This window comes from Cataglyphis hispanica, chromosome 21 (genome assembly GCF_021464435.1).
Source record: "Cataglyphis hispanica isolate Lineage 1 chromosome 21, ULB_Chis1_1.0, whole genome shotgun sequence".
In the NCBI taxonomy this organism is placed as follows: Eukaryota; Metazoa; Arthropoda; class Insecta; order Hymenoptera; family Formicidae; genus Cataglyphis; species Cataglyphis hispanica.
In genome coordinates, this window is record NC_065974.1 from 4,836,311 (window position 1) to 4,853,283 (window position 16,973).

Here is a 16,973-nt window from a genome sequence, read left to right on the forward strand (position 1 = left end):
ATTATGCATTTGACAAAGAACGCACCATGGATCGGGTTACCTGATCCACGCCACTACTTCGGTTTCGTCGTGTCATCCTTGATTCAGTCAATTTCTTTTCCTTTCTTTTTGATGAATAATCAAGTTGACAAAGATCATTTATTCGTTGATCATACTAGTATACTTTTTTTTACTGCAATAATTTTTATATACTAAGCCACAAGAATTTTAAGTAATTTAATTGAGTCAGTTTTTGTCAATTTTAAACTCAAACTTTCTTGTAATATAGGAATAGAGTATAGGGTATAGCGGAAAAGCGGGCATTTTTTGGATTTGTCTTCCTACAAAATTTCAGAAGGTTAAAAAAGATTCTTCTGTCCGTTAATAGTTTTTAGTGTACCGTGAACTATTAGAAAAAGAGGCTAGTTGCAGAAAAATAATAACATTCAGTTACCAAGGATAAAAGGATTTTTTGAAGATGTCAAAATATTCAGTTTTGTCCCACTAGTAGCGTAAAATCAGGTATCCTTTTGAAAGCACCGAGAAATTACGAAATCTTGATTTATTTTAATCAAAATACAATACAAAGATGTATTCTATAAATAAAAATCAAAGATATCCTCTTGTTCTACATTGCTGCAGGATTTCTTTATTTAATTTTTTAATATTTTTAGAAGCCTTAATAAACTTTTTTTTTTAGTAATTTCTTTTTCTGAATGGCAGTCTCCATTTCTAACTGCTTTTCGTAAGGAAACAAAATCAGGATTTTCCTCTACTCATTATATGAAGTATATAGGTCCCCGATTTTGCTCCAACATGAGAAAAATAACAAACACACACGACTGTACAAAGTTCCGATGTACAAAGTGACGATCAAAACTAATGCAATAGATCTCTATTATATATCTCTAATATATATAGAATGCTGCGTTCACTTAACACAAACCTTCTTAACAACAAACCTAAACAGATGCTCTGTATAGAAAAAGTCCATAATGATTTAATTATTGTCTTAATGTCGATCTCTTTTGGCCCGAAAATTTTGGGCTTCTCTCAAAAAAGAAATATCGTTTGCACGTAGACACGGTTTATTTCAAAATAATAATGGCGTCAATTTACAACTAATAATACGAGTTGGCTAAAGATAATAGCACTTATCACGAAGAAATAGAGGTAGCCGGTTTGACTCGTCTACTTGGTTTTATTCTACTTTTTCCTATGTATGCATTTCGAACATCGCATATATCTAAATTTTTATTTTATAAATTTTGCATCTGACATGTTTTGGCTAGTTAGATTTATTTTCAAAGTATTAATTTTTTCTTTGTTTTACATGTTATCAACTTCGTACATAATAAAAATATCGTATAGATTTATCATACATAATAATAGTGAACGAGCGATCAAAATATTTACCTTTGTCTAATTTTATCAAATTTCGTGAAATAATTTAATTTAAAATTTGCCTTTTGTAGACTTTCCTTTTTTTCATAGGTAAAGCCTATTTTCACACATCGAAATCGACTGGGAAAGGTCGTAAGTATGAATCATTTTCACGAGCTAGACGCGTCGACCGAATTTCTCAACATCTTCCAGCCTACTCTAGAAGAGACGGCCTTTCGAGGTCATTCTCAATCTTGATTCATGATGCAATAGAATAATTGGAGAGTCACAAAAGCGGCGTGTCATGAGGTCAAGGTACCTGTATACATCGCATTATGCTTCATTGGCAATTTTTTCGCGCAAATAGCTCGTAACAAAGCTTCCTTTGTCGAGTAATGATCGTCGTCGAAGAAATGCTTGCGGAGAATGTGAGTTTGATCTTGGGAAAAAACTACCATAAGATCTTTGGACGATGAGAGTACAATGCATTCCTGGGCAAAAAAATTCGTGTTTCACCCAGAATCTTTTACATATCCACTTTTTTATGCCGCACGATTTTTGGCATAATTGCAGCTTGCAACAGGCAGTAGTAGCGGCTTGTATAGTCATGCAACTTTATCTCACTTTGTAACAAGTGCGCTCATTATTTTAAACAACTTATAATTTGCTTTGGTTAATCAGATGAATTGTGGATATGACGGATAATTGATGTATAGATCTTATCACTTTGTATTGAATAATGGCAATTTTTCTTTCGTCACTCGTACACCATTTTCTTTGTAAAAGCTGATAATTTATTAACTTAATTGGTGTTATTTTTATTAGTGGCAAACGAAAAAATGATATTGTAATATTTCTGTATTATAAGCTTTTTTTAAATATATCTTTGATTTTTTTTAGATTTAGATTAGTCAAACTTTATTTGTGGAAAATTTATTTATATATTTTGAAAAAAGAAAATCATTGTTTTTTTTATTCGATCCTAGCAAAGGAAATATATATTAGTAGTATAGCAATAAATCCATAAAAAAACTTTACGAAGTATCGCGTTACTTCTTTGCTATGCATTCCTCGCATGATGCCATTAATGCCATGCTCTTTGATTAGTACCATTACGCTATGCAGTTTCGGTCGAGCATACATCACGCTTGTTATCGATTATAGTCAAGCCACTACAATACTTTAGGAATTTCTCAATTATCGGCGTATTCTTTCATTTCTATTCGCATATTCTTCACGATTGGCTCGGCGAGAATGTCAACCCACAATCAACTATTATTTTTTCCGAACAAAGAAACGAATCTTTATTTCAACATATAATCATTATTTATATAATTATTTTTTTATTATATCTTGAATGCGTACGCTCGTATATTGATTTATACGTATTATGATTTATACGTAATTATATCTAAGAATTAATATTTGTATTAATATTTTTCTTAATATTTTTATGATATATTTTTATTTGTATTTCCGAATTATTAATATATCTGGCAGTTTACTAATGAGTATATTAATGATAAGAATGTTTTTTATATTGATGATCTTTTGATGCGAAATCTAGAAAGACGCAACGTGTTACTACGTCAAAATCTGTTAAAATTTTCGAAATCAAGGATCTGAGAAGCCGAGGTTCAGATTTGATCGAGTGTAAATAGAGAAACTTTGCTTGTACCTTGAAAAGATCTAATCGGGCGAATGGCAACTCAGCGGAATCAGAGTTCTCTGTAATTCAATATTTAGTACTCGCTTAATAGAGATATCGAATTACGGGTACACCTTAATTCGATCCGATGGACGAAGGAACGCGGATAAATGATTCGAATTTGTCAAGATGCTCGTTTACGCCGAAGATTAGCATGATTTTGTTCTCGAGCAAAGATATTAAAATGAATTCCCTTTATTAAAATATTTGCTGCGAAGAAATTATGCGACGTACTTTAATTTGTTTTTGAATAAACTTTTACAAATTGCCGACGTCAATTTATATTTTTGACAATACTGATACAACTTATTAATTTTTATTACCTATTGTCATTTTAAAATTGATTATTTAATTTATATTAATATTGTAGATACTGTCAAAATCTTTTTTGCTATTTTTTTTTAATGCGTTTTCAATTTTTTTAAATGCGTTATCTATTTTTGTGTATGAATTAATTCTTTAGAAATTTAAATTAAGTTTTCAATGTGTGTTTCTGATGATCTTGCATTCTCTCTATAATCATATTCGATCAATTAATAACAATTTATCGAATGTGACATCTTATTTTTGTTGAATAGAGATCATTAGCATCATAATCTCAACGATTTATAAAATATTATTCGTAGTAAACTTTAGACTTGGCATATTCATATTTTTATTACTTTTAAGTCTATACACATTTTATAAAAAAATTTGCTTTTAAATAATGCTATCATTTATATAATCATTATCATATCTTCTGATCGTTTTATCTCGCGTCTTAATCAGGAATAACTTTAACAACGAATGGATGCCATTTACGTAGCGAATTAAGTGAAAAATTGCTAGTATATGGAAAACAATTTGTAGGCATGATCAAAAATAACTCGTATAATTTTAAAGCAACTCTAAATTGCTCTAATAAACTATATAATTTCTAACATGTGTTCTAATTTGTGTTGAATTTCTCTTAATTCTTTCGAAATTTTTGTTTAAAAAAAAATAAAAAATATATGGGGACTGTAATGATTCTTCGCACTTATTGTGTCCGTATAATTATCGCAGTCGAAACGTATTATATTTATCCGCTGAGGACTATAATTAGTAAAAATATTTCTACATTATCATTGATGATCATCAATCAATAAACAAATATAGAGTTACATATACTTGTTATACGTATATGTAATTACATATATTTGTTTATTTATTAAAAGCTATACTTTAATGATTTTATTAAATACTAAAATTCAATAAAATTAACTTGATAATATATTATTTATAATTGTACAATAATGTATAATACATAGTATTTTTTATCATGTATATAGCAATTTTTTATTTAAATTGATTAATCATCTTTTTTCTTATTTTTTTAAATAAAAAAACGCGCCTAATGATTATTATTAGAATTTGAATTAAAAAGATACGTGCAGTTGGTACTGCTTTAAGGCAATCATTCTTTTTTCTTACATTTTCTCCATGAATAAATAGGCCTAGATTGAGCAACGAAATCAACTGTTATCAACTTCTATATTTTCGGAGAAGCCTTTATATCCGGTTGCCGGGCAATAAGGGAAAGGGAAAGGGAAAGGAAATGATATCAAAGACTGCTTTGTTAGGCAAACGCGATACATGGGTGACACTTTGTTGCAACGATGCAAAGGCATATGACATGCATGATATTCACGAAATATTGATTTATATTTTTTTTCTTAATATAATTTTGAAATTGTAATATAGGAGCATAATAACAAAAAAATTTTGAAACTTTTATTAAAATTATAAATTAATTATGGTTATTTAAGATTTTTTGATAATGCAATATTATATACATAATAAAAATTTATAAAAATACAATAATAATATAATATAATAATATAATATAATAATACAATAATAATATAATATAATAATAAATTTTTATATTTCTTAAAAATATTTGTAAATACTTGTAAATTAATTCAATTTTTGAATGCAAAATAGAATATTTTATATATATTTACAAATTTTATTAATTGAATTGATTAATAATTTTTATTTTGTATTATTGATATATACTGATATATATATATATATATATATATATATATATATATATATATATATAATGCAAATTTTATGAAATTATATTGTATATGAATTTTTTCGATATAATATTTATCGGAAAACTCAATTAAATTAGAATATTATAAAATTTTGTAAAATAAATTTTTATACACTCATTGCCAGTATGAAATAAAAGTGAAGTTTTGATTCCAACCGCATCATTCCTTCCATTTTTCTCTTCGTGCCTGCACAAAATGCCGGGCAAATGGTTCAGAGAAGAAGTCTGTGGTCGTTACGAAACGAGCGTTTTTCTTCGTGAAGATCAGTGAACCCCTCGATGGGGAGATACGAAGTTGCTTGGGTTCTTATTACATTGTAGCGTTCCCAACGGACCACTTCAAACCGTAATCATTTCTACATTTCCCATTAGGTTGTGGCTATAGCCGCAACTAAGCAGCTACGGTTTACGCAGCTATTAATAGATAGATAAGAAGCAATTTTTACGAGAAATAATACTAGTCATAATATTTCATTATGACAGAATCGATAGATATATTTTATTAAAAAAAAGTTTTTTAAAATAATGATGTTTACAAAGTTGCAAGACAATTAGATCATTATAATTACACAAATAGAATATATTATAGATAGAATGAATGGAGGAAATACAAAATCAATTTTCGGGAGCTAAAAAAATAGTTATTGTAAATAATATGTTCTATGAGTAAAGTTGAAATTTTATCTAATTAATATACGAAATGTGTATTTCTCTGTTATATTTTATATAAATCAAACATTGTATATTGATTAAGATCAAGAAGTAGAAATTGTGAAGAGAATTACGTCGTGAAAAACATTTATCGTCTAGTATATCACATTGTAGCATGAGCCGGATGCCGCTGCTTGTTAGCCGAGTGCCCCACCGAAGATCTACTAACATACGTCATCGGCTTAAATTGCTGGGGATGATATTGATATGTTGAGGCAAGAATTACCATACACAATGTTGTGACTTCAGAATGAAAAAAATGTGTTATCTCTGCACATACTTATATTTTCTCTCGATTATACATTTTTTTGTTGATATATTTTTTTAAATGTATTATTTAAATTTAAATTAATTATCCATGTTTATTAAATAAAAAAATTACATTAATTATTTTATTTACGAAATATTACAAAATATACCATTATTACAAGTTCTACATTAATCATTACAAAATTTAATCGTTGGAATTAAATATTCATATAAACTTGCGCAATATGTAAGAAAAGAATTTTATAGATATATGTATATTCGTATTATCATTTTGTGCTTGTGCTACATTGTTTCGTTAGAATTGTAGAAAGATATATTATATTGTAGATTATAAATAAGACAACAATTAGTTCTCGGTTGTTCTATACTTTTAATCGATCCTCTTCTTTCCTTCCTCTGGAGTTTAAGGTAATGCTAGATTATATTAATATTAAAATGATGCCACACACTATAGCTTTTTTCAAAGGCAATGGTGTTGTAGTAATAGTTCTCGGAAAAGTCGAGATGGCGTGGGGATTGTGTGATGCCTCAAGCCAGTTTCTACATTGTGTGTTTAGGGTCTCTGAATCCCAAGCATCACCGCATTTACAGATTCGACGAAGGGCAACAGGATAGAAAATATTCTTTTTCTATTTCGAATTTAACTGCATCTATTTAAAAAAAATTAACTCAAAAGTTTTTACCGTTTTTGTAATTAAAATTGCAAAAATCGATTGCCATTATTAAAACCAAGTAATAATCAAATCTTTTTATGATATTATCAATTATATTGTTGCTAAAACTATGTAATATGTGCAGTGTTCATTTATTGTTAAATTATGTTATATATTATGCGCCCATGATAATGAAATTTAAACGATAAACAAATTAATTAAATACGTAAAGATGATCTGACTTTATTAAAGAAAATTAGCTAACATACACATACTTATACATGTTGATGACATTAGAAATGAACGATGGTTTTATGACCATTATTCGTTTCAATGTCATCGAACATTAGAAAGATTTGCTATAATTATATGTTTAATTATATAGTAAACAGCGCTTCATTCAGTAAGCGGAGAAACTGTATTTCTTACATGTCTTTTGATTTAGAATTTCTTCGGAACATTTACATGTGTTTTTCGAATCAGCTGCTACATTGTGTCGTGTATCTTGGTCTTTAACTCTATTATTCTAATATTTTCGAAACACAATTTAATCAAATTTTTATCAAAATGTAATATTTATTAAAAAAAAAAAATGTAACAGCTAAGAATATCTTCTGCACTGTCAATATTTATGTATATATTAAATTGACGTGTTCTTATAGAATTTTCATATATCTGTTTTATATTCTGGATTAATAATATTTTTGTGTATTTCGAAAAAAAATAACTTGAAATAATTTGATTAGTTCTAGATATAACAGTTGTATTGTTGATATTAATATCGATCATAACAGCAATGTTGTAAATTACTCGCTCAATTATCTTTTTAATAAAGTAAGAAATATATTTTGTAACAGTGAAAAAGTCGAAGTTTATATTCAATGCTGCATTTTTTTACGCATAATAGCTAAGTTTGCTTATTAGCGATGTATAATGAAACATTTGAAAAAATACAAAATAAATAATATGACAATTATTTAAAGATAATGATACACTAACTCTCTTTTTTTTCTTTTTTTTTCTCGCACAATAATTGACAATATTTTTATATATATTGTTCTAATAATTAAAAAAATTAAAATTTTATTTATTATTACTAAATTTTAATGCTATAAACTTGAATATTGCGAGTAAACGTTTGTAATTTTATATAATTTTTTATAATTTTATACAATTTCTATGTATTATTTTTATGTTACATAATATTAATAAATTATAAAATTACACAGCTGACGCACTATAACGTCAATGAGCTGACAAGAGAAAGAAATGCACGCTTGCATTTCTCTCACATCATCTACCTTCATGCAAATCTACAGCCTGAAAGTTACGTGATAGACCTGCTTATCAAAGTTCTAAGAAAGACTTCAAAAGTATCGACTGCCGGACAATCATGTTGCCAGTTCGTTAACTTTATAAAATCGTACTTTGTGTGCACTGCTAATGACACGTTCCGCGTATACATATATTTACTCTTGAACAATAATAACACTAGCAATAAAATTTGCAATTTTTTTAAAATCTATATTTCATATACTGTATATATTTAATGAATAGAATATGAAAGATACGAGATATTAGAAAAAATTATATTAAATTTTTAAAATAAACTTATAAAGTAAATACAAAATAAATGTATAAAATTTTTTTTTATCACATCTTTATGGAAAAGAATCTTTATTAACATACTGGAATATTACTTATGTGTGATATATCATTTATACATATAAAGTACGAGAGAAATCATGGATTTAATATATTATTAATTTTTCAATTTTTAATATCTTTTCGAAAATGAAATCTTTATTCTAAATTTTTTACTTACTTTTATATGAGAATTAATCCTTTTCCATCTTTGATTTCTTTTGCCCTCTATATATTTATTCTAATTTATGAAGCATTTATAATTTATGGAAAATTAATTTAACTTTCTAAAATATACAAATCGAGAAAAAGGATTTTGTATGAAAAAATTAACGTTTTTTCATAAAGATTTGCTTTTTTATTTTTATGTTTTTATCCATTTTAATCTTTATGTCTTATTTAAACATCATATCGTGTATTGATGCATGCGTCAATGCATCTTTCGCTTTGCATTATCACAATAAGTCATTTACCGAGCAGATACACATCGATGCAGCTAATCACATTAATTATAATGTAGCGTGATTCTACAAAAGGTTTTTAGTCAAAAATCTTAGATTGTAAGCTTTTCTGTCATTTTAGATTAAAGGATATTTAATTTATTAAATTCACATATAAAAATTAAGATTTATATATATATATATATATATATATATATATATATATATATATATATCATTGATATTAAAAATGCAATACGCGTTAAAAATATTACAATATTTTTTCGACAAATAATTTTTTTGGGAAAAAAAGAAATTCGGATAAATTCTTAACTTTTCTACATTAATATTATGGCATAATTTAAAAAATACACTTTTGTATATTAGATCTTCAAGTACATATTTGTCAAATTCTACTTTTTACTATCATCGATTCCGATTTATATCGATGCATAGATCTTTACTTTGTAGATAAGTATATCGAAAAATGCGGCTAAAAAATTTTAATGATTTCTATTTTATTCACTTTATTAGCTAAAATTAATAATTTATGAATTATTATTATTATTGTCACAGATTAAATAAGCAGAATTTAATCGAATTATGACTGATATAAGAATTGTTTGAGATAAAATATAAATTAAAAGTGTATTTCTTAAAAAAAAATGTATGGTGTAAAATATAATCAGAACAGATATATAACATTAAATTTTCAAGAAATTATTTGTTGTTCGCTTTTTTAAAATTTTATATACACAATGTATCTGAAAGAATGTCATAAAATGTATAGATTAAGAAAAATGTATACTAATTGAGATTTTTTATGTTAAGTTATTAACTACATTATATGCTCTATATATCGTGCTTATTCTCTTCTCATGACACAATATGACTATATTATTTTATTCATCATTTTACTTTATTTCTCTTTTAATCTGAGGTTTCCTCTCTTATTTCAGGCTAGTCGTACGCTCGCGAGTGGCGAGTATCTTCTACCATGTCCGAGATGCAGATTTCCCTGCCATGTGGACAGCGAGAAGAACGTGGGAACCTGCTCGAGGCAAGGCTGCTCCATTGAATTCTGCATCTCCTGCTCGTCGAAGCCGCATACGGGCCCGTGCAAAACGCCTTTATTAGCCACCCCGACGAAACGTAACAATAAACGTCTCATCGTCGGTTCGAGGCAGAGCAAGCGGAATCTGCGACGATTATAAATCGACATCCTCGGATTTTACACCTCGATTGCATTCGGGGGAGAGAAAAACTAGTCCAGTTACAGAGTCGCATCGGCTCTACAGCGAGAGGGAAATGTGTATTATAGGCGAAATGCGATATATATTGTAGACGTCGAGAATCAAAAGTAATTTTATACGAATACGTTAAACGTAAATTAATATTTAAGCGATTAATACTTTTTGTTAGCTCAATGATTGTTCAAATAGAAAGAGGCGCAAGGGCGACGTAATAAATTCGGTTGCATCACCCTTATGGTTCATCAATATATTTTTGCAGCTTGAAAAAGTGCCTTAATTGTGCCTTTCAGTAATATTTTATCTTGTAAGAGAGAGGTGGTATGTACAAGTGCATTTCGTTGTCGTAAATTCCGCTTATACATGATTTTTAAGCGCTATAAAATTGGAGAACACCCTAATTTGCCTCATTCATCGACCTTATGTGGACTAATGATCGAACTATGATCTAAATTTCTGGAATAATGGCAGCGGAGTGTAACCGAATTATCCTCCAGTCCTCTTCTTCCTCGATCCTCGGAACAACCTTTGCTCTGAACTCTGCAAAGAGATGTGCAGGAAACGACGAGAAAGAGAAAGAGAAAGAGATAAATAGAAGGGGCGAGAAAACAAGGAATTAGCGATTAAAGGGAGTTACCTGCGAGGAATCAAGAAAGAAAGAGAATGAGAATGCGAAAGGAGGAGAGAGAAATGAGAAATCATAAAAGCAACGGTCGTAAAACCCCGTAAGAGGGACCGGTGAAACACTTTGCGTCGCCCGGATATTCCGTTTTTTATCCGGCGCTCTCGGTTCCATAATGAAGCCGAGGAAAGTCGATCGCGGTTCCGCGCGCGTTTCTTGCGGCCGAAGCCCGTCCGCAGAAACCGCTCTTTTCTCATTCTCTCCTCCTCTCTCTCTCTCTCTCTCTCTCTCTCTCTCTCTCTCTCGTGCGCGCGCGCGGGAATCATTGTAAAATACGATAACTGCCGGGACGATCGTGGCGCGCGAACTCGTCCATCGAAACGTGATTCTCATTCTTCCAGCATCTCTCACGAGATGTTAGAAACGTAAGAGATTTCGAATTTTCAAGCGTTTTCAAGTTTTTATGGAACGAAAAGGGTATTTCCTTCCTTATTTGATTCTGCTCTGTCGAATTATTTTAACAAATCCATGAAAGAGTAGGACGGATTATGATAAAATTGACAATTATTTGAGAGGTGAGTCCAAGAAATATGTTCAGTGCACTATTGTCTTTTGTCATATATAGAATGCTCATAGCGACAAATGAAAAAATTAGTTTAAGAAATTAAATACTTTTCTTAAAACACTAATTTCCTAAAATTTATATTATTCTTGGTATTATCCCCTTTTATAAATTTGTCTCTTCAATTGTTAATTACACAGATATTTTGTAAATATTCATACATTCTTCTCTCTCTAATGCAAGCCTATATTTACATGCCCGATCGTCCTGTTGAATGAATCATTCAAGAAGTATTATCAAAATTGCATAGCAGTAGAAGAAACAGAAGGCTAAGTGCAAGAATGTGAAAGTATTAGAATTAGAGCAGAAAATAAATAAGGAAAGATCGTCGTCGGAAAAGATGGAGCGCACTCGATGATGACAATCATATAATGCAAAGGAATTATCATTCCGCAAATGTGATTGAAACATATTCTAATGTTCCCGTCTTAGATTATTGGATAAACTAATTGAAGATTTGATGCGAAAACGAGAAATTTAATATTTATAAAAGAAAAAAAAAACATTCCTCTTTTTGCTCCGTATTTTCTGACGTCAAATAGGTACAAAGAATTATACCATTTGTGCCATGATTAACTTTCCCTTCTCCCCTCCCCTGCGCCATAAGAATTGCCATATTTTAAAAACTGATATAATTCTGAGAGAAAGAAAAATCGAGCGTGTTTCAGCATCTTTCATCCTCGAGTGAAACCCTCAATGGGGTGCCATATTCTATTTTCATTTTCTTTTATTTTGTTTGTATATTTTTCTTTTATTAATTTCTCTTTTTAATTAAATCTTTTTACATTTTTTCCTACTTTCTAAATAAGCGCTAGTTTATCTCGTTTGTATTGTTGTTTCTATACCGGTGCATATGCGAAAAAAAAGACTGTATGTAAATAATCGAGCGCAAAGTAATAGTAATATATTTCGTGTCAGTACCGAGCGCAAAATCTCGTGATCGATATTTTATTTACGCTACATTCTTCTTAAAATGATATAAAAAAGGTACGATTGTCATATTACATAATTCAAATGATATCTCATGGATATCTCGTTTCATAAATGTGCTTCGAAAAGAAAAGATTAATGTAGAATAAATATTTTAGGCTAATATTTTTTCAGTAAAATTATCTTTTTACTATAACAAAACAAGCAAAATCTTATTATTTGTTTTGTTAATGTCAAATAAATCTGCTTCATTAATGCTCTCTTTATGCTCTCTAAAAAAAATAGATGTAGAAACATGTGCATCTTCGTTGATAAAAATATTGATCACGAAATAATCTAAGTGAGAAAATCTTATAATATCGTGATTACGCATGATTCACGCGAATGATGAACATATACAGGCGCACAAAGATACTCAAAATCTTTTAAATTATTTATTTCAAATGTTTTATATTATTACTCCTTTAAATCAAATTCGTTATTTGATATTTTAATTCGAAGACTCGAATATTATTGTCGCGTTTTATTTTATATTTCATATTTTAAACAATAATATATTTTTTAATCTATAACATATTGAATTTATAGCTTTGCAAGATTGTCTGCGCCATTAAAAATTATTATTATAACATTTTTATATAAGGAAAATGCGATTATTTTGATATTGATTCATGATTACAACTTGCACAGGTTAATGCAATAAGAAATTGAATTTTTTTCATCTTTAATACTCAAAAATTATTTTGGCAATAATCAAATGCGTTTATTAGATTAAGCTATATTTAAAAAAAAAAGAAATTTTTTTTAGCAAGGAAAAAGTGATACCAAATAAAATGCGTCATTGATAAATAATAAGGAAAATCTCGATATTTTTATAAGAGTGAACATATTTTAATACTTACTATATAGTATTTTATAACACTTGCTCGAAACTACGTTATAAAACATGCAAAAATGCTCAATCTTTTCTGCATATTATTATTATATCTTAAATTTGAAGAATTCCAAATCTTTTTGCGTGTTAGAAATGATTCTAGAGAATATATACAAAGAGGTGTCCGAGAGAATTATAGTGAGTCTATGTTAAATTAATTGAATGTTGTAAACCCCTTTCAGGGTAGGTTCCTGTATTGTCGATTAAATATAATATTTTCTGTATAATTTCGTGTCTTTTTTTACCCAAAAATGATTATAAGATTTATGTCTATTACTAAATAATTTTGGAAACGTCTATTCAATTACAGACATAAAATTTTGCATTTATTTCACATTGTGTGTAATATGTGTATATAATGTATTCAGTATATATAATATTTATTTATACATAATATTACTATTTATATATAATATTAGAATAAGTTATATATGTATATATATATATATATATTTAAGTTAGAAATTTCCATAATATCCTAACTATTACAGCAAAAAAAATTGCCGTAATTGTCGCTATTCCATATCTCGACGGCTTTGTTTCGTCCAGTGCTCTGTGGAGAACTACTTCTCGCGACAGAGATTTTAGTGTCGGAGATGTGCCTTCTCCAATTGGTTCCCCTTTCATGGAGAACTTTGTCGCTTCTATAATTTTCACGTCGACCATCTTTCCCATGTACTTCTCCTTCATGGGAATCAATACTTGTTCATAGAATTTGTTGTGGCCTACATAATGCTGTTTATCATGTGATACTTCTGTCACTAACACTTTCTGCAACAGTCCCACTTTATGTTGGTACGGTTCGTACGACTGGAAAAATTCTGATAACTTTCTAGTTCTGATCTTCACCTCTTGTGTGGGCACCTTTGACATCCTAGCAGCGGGTGTGCCGGGTCGGGAAAAGAACTGATTGATAAAGAGGCTTGGAAACTTATATTTTTGGCAGAGCGTCATCGTCTGCTCGAAATCCATTTCCGTTTCAGTAGGAAACCCGCAAATAATATCCGTAGCGATGGTTAGACCTGGTACTCGATCGCTCAGGAAATTCACCGTGTGCTCGAAATCAGCGCATGTGTATTCCCGTTTCATATCGGCTAGCACCTGATCGCTGCCAGATTGCACCGGAATATGCAGAAAACTGTAGACTTTGGGATGGCGCAAGATTTTGGCCATCTCATCCAGATGCTCAAGGATGTATGGTGGATTGGTCATGCCTACACGCATCATACAACCCTCTGGGATCACATTTATCAATTTCCATAATAATTGCGGCAAACTAGAACCAATGTCTCTACCATAGGCACCTGTATCTTCCGACGTGAGCCACAACTCGCACACACCCTCTTTAAAAGCCTGTTTAGCTCGTTCAACTATCTCTTCCGGATGATAACTGCCTAGTTCTCCTCGCGCGTGTTTTGTTTTACAATAAGTACATTGATTCAAACAACCTGTATTGATGGCTATGATCTCGATGAGTGGATTACGCCGCACTTTTGGAAGGCTCAGCGAAGCACCACCCATCTTTTTACCAGAATTCTTTTTCTGATGTAAAAATCTCACTGTATTTCCTTTTAAGGTTTCCTCCACAACTTCTACTACTCGATCAATTTGTTGTACTCCGATTATACTCAATCCTTGTAGAAAGCAAGATTTTGGAGCACCTTGTGGTACACATCTGTGAAAAGGTAAATAAAATTATATGTTTAAAATTGAATACAAATTAAAATTGTAAATATTAATTTTCATTAGGAATTTGAGTATAATCTGTTGAATAATAGCTTCTAATATTATATATTTGCTATATTATTAAATTGATTGCTATTATTAATGCATACATATATTATAGTTTTTAATTAAATATTCATGTATAGTTTGAAATTCTTAAACTCAAAGAATAAAAATTATTTAAAATATTATATATTAATTTCCAAGTAAATAAAACTATCAGATAATATTTGATAAGATAATGTTATTTATTCTAATATATTATTAAATCAGTATTAATATTATGCCATTACACATTTCTATAAAATTGTTTAAAAAAATATATTTAAAGAAAAACAGATTTCTAAAAGATTTTTTAATTTAACTCTCAAGTAAAATATCTGTAAGTATATTCACCTTTATATTTTTTTTAAATTTAAAATTGTAATGATTTAATTCTTATTCCGTCATATTTTAATATGTCAACATACCCGGCAACTACAATATGTTTGCCAATTTTCTTGCCATGCTCAATTTCATTCCTGAACTGATCTTCCGCAGGATTCTTGACGGTGCACGAATTCAAAAGCCACAAGTCTGCTTTCATCTTATCATCAGACAAATTGTAACCGTACATTGTCAGCTGTCCGGCCATGTATTCAGTGTCCGAATTATTGTGCGTGCAACCCCATGTTTTCACATAGACTGTCTGCGTACCAGGTATTATACTCGACAAGATAGGCGGCTGTAAAACTTCTTCCTGCGCTTGCTTTCTTCGTTTCGGTCGTATTGTGATATGTTTCCTCGAGCTATATCTTTCTTTAGGTGTTATGTCTTGCGACGCGATTAAATCTTCAATATCCTCGATAATATCTTCACATGGGGCAGGCATGTTTGACGAATACAAAAATGATCACCAGGAGGTTTATCGCGTTCTCTCTGAAAATGTTTCATAAAATACTTCGAGATTAAGTGAGTACAATAGTCTTATAAGCTTAATTTTTGATGTAAAAAAAATTCAAATAGATTCTTAAGATAATTATAGAATAATTATTCAGTTTAGCGTCCTCACTTCAAATATCAATAAAGTTATGCTCATTCGACGCGTTTTGGCACAAAACAAAATAATGTAACTGGAAAAAGTGTCGCTTCTGCCCCGTGAAACGATTAATAGTTAAAGTTGACGACTAATTTGGTTAGAAAACGTGTTATATGGATGAAATGCAACGTCCTACCATTTTTAAAGAGTCTTTTCTTTATAGCTGAACTGGCTGCACTAGTTCAGAGTTTATCTTTTTCTTTCCATATTTGAAAGAGAAAGATAAGATCTGAACTAGTGCAACCAGTTCAGCTGTAAAGAACAGACCTAAAAACTATATTTTAGCAGAGAGAAGCCTGAGAGAGGCCATCCCGGCGTTTTTCGTACGATAGCTTTCGATCCCGTACAGCAGCGCCTCTACATTCATTTTACGATCGCTTGGAATTACATGGCCACATCATTTTCAGGAAGGATAAAACAGTCGAATGATTCATTTTCGTGCTACGTCCATTTTTCAACTTTGTTCATGCTGTGCTATATCCACTTATCGATAATAGGGGATCGTTTGATACATGTACCAATGTGTATCAGAATGTTTTCGCGTGGTTAGTAATTTGTGGTAGAGACGTGGCTAACTATTTTGGTATTTATCGGTTGATACCACGCTATACCGAGCAGTGAAGAAGGGTATATAGGCGATTTTTGGCGATTGTTTAATACATGTACCAAGGTTGGTAGGGGTGGAGCTTATTCTGATACATGTACCAGTAACTAACAACATATACCCTGCTCGGTATAGCGTGTATCAACCGATAAATATCAAAATAGTTAGCCACATCTCTACCACAAATTACTAACCACGTGAAAACATTCTGATACACATTGCTACATATACCAAACGATCGTCAAAAATCGCCTTATGAATTGTTAGTTACTGATACATGTACCAGAATAAGCTCCACCCCTACCAATGACAACCTTGATACATGTACCAAACA

At 29.9% G+C, this 16,973-nt stretch overlaps 2 protein-coding genes across 5 annotated transcripts in view; one reads left to right on the top strand and one right to left on the bottom strand.

The window, feature by feature from the left end:
• LOC126857211 (F-box only protein 5-A-like) overlaps window positions 1-13,459 on the top strand; it is a 50,614-nt gene extending 37,155 nt beyond the window's left edge. For both annotated transcript variants that reach the window (XM_050606416.1, XM_050606417.1), the window contains one exon: window positions 9,834-13,459. In XM_050606416.1, coding sequence (XP_050462373.1) covers window positions 9,834-10,088 — 255 coding nt within the window. In that variant the 3' untranslated portion in view covers window positions 10,089-13,459. The remainder of the gene's footprint in view (window positions 1-9,833) is intronic.
• A 77-nt stretch (window positions 13,460-13,536) lies between these two features.
• LOC126857209 (threonylcarbamoyladenosine tRNA methylthiotransferase) lies at window positions 13,537-16,332 on the bottom strand. Of its 3 annotated transcripts, XM_050606412.1 has the most exons (4): window positions 16,172-16,331; window positions 16,009-16,087; window positions 15,428-15,875; window positions 13,537-14,907 (listed from the first exon to the last, which is right to left on the bottom strand). In XM_050606412.1, the coding sequence occupies exons 3-4, from the start codon at window positions 15,826-15,828 to the stop codon at window positions 13,686-13,688; spliced, it is 1,623 nt and encodes a 540-aa protein (XP_050462369.1). In that variant the 5' UTR covers window positions 15,829-15,875; window positions 16,009-16,087; window positions 16,172-16,331; the 3' UTR covers window positions 13,537-13,685. The 3 variants fall into 3 exon arrangements, with proteins under 3 accessions (XP_050462369.1, XP_050462370.1, XP_050462368.1); XM_050606413.1 differs by lacking the exon at window positions 16,009-16,087 and having other exon boundaries at window positions 16,172-16,332; XM_050606411.1 differs by lacking the exon at window positions 16,172-16,331 and having other exon boundaries at window positions 16,009-16,164.
• Between the last annotated feature and the right edge of the window lie 641 nt (window positions 16,333-16,973).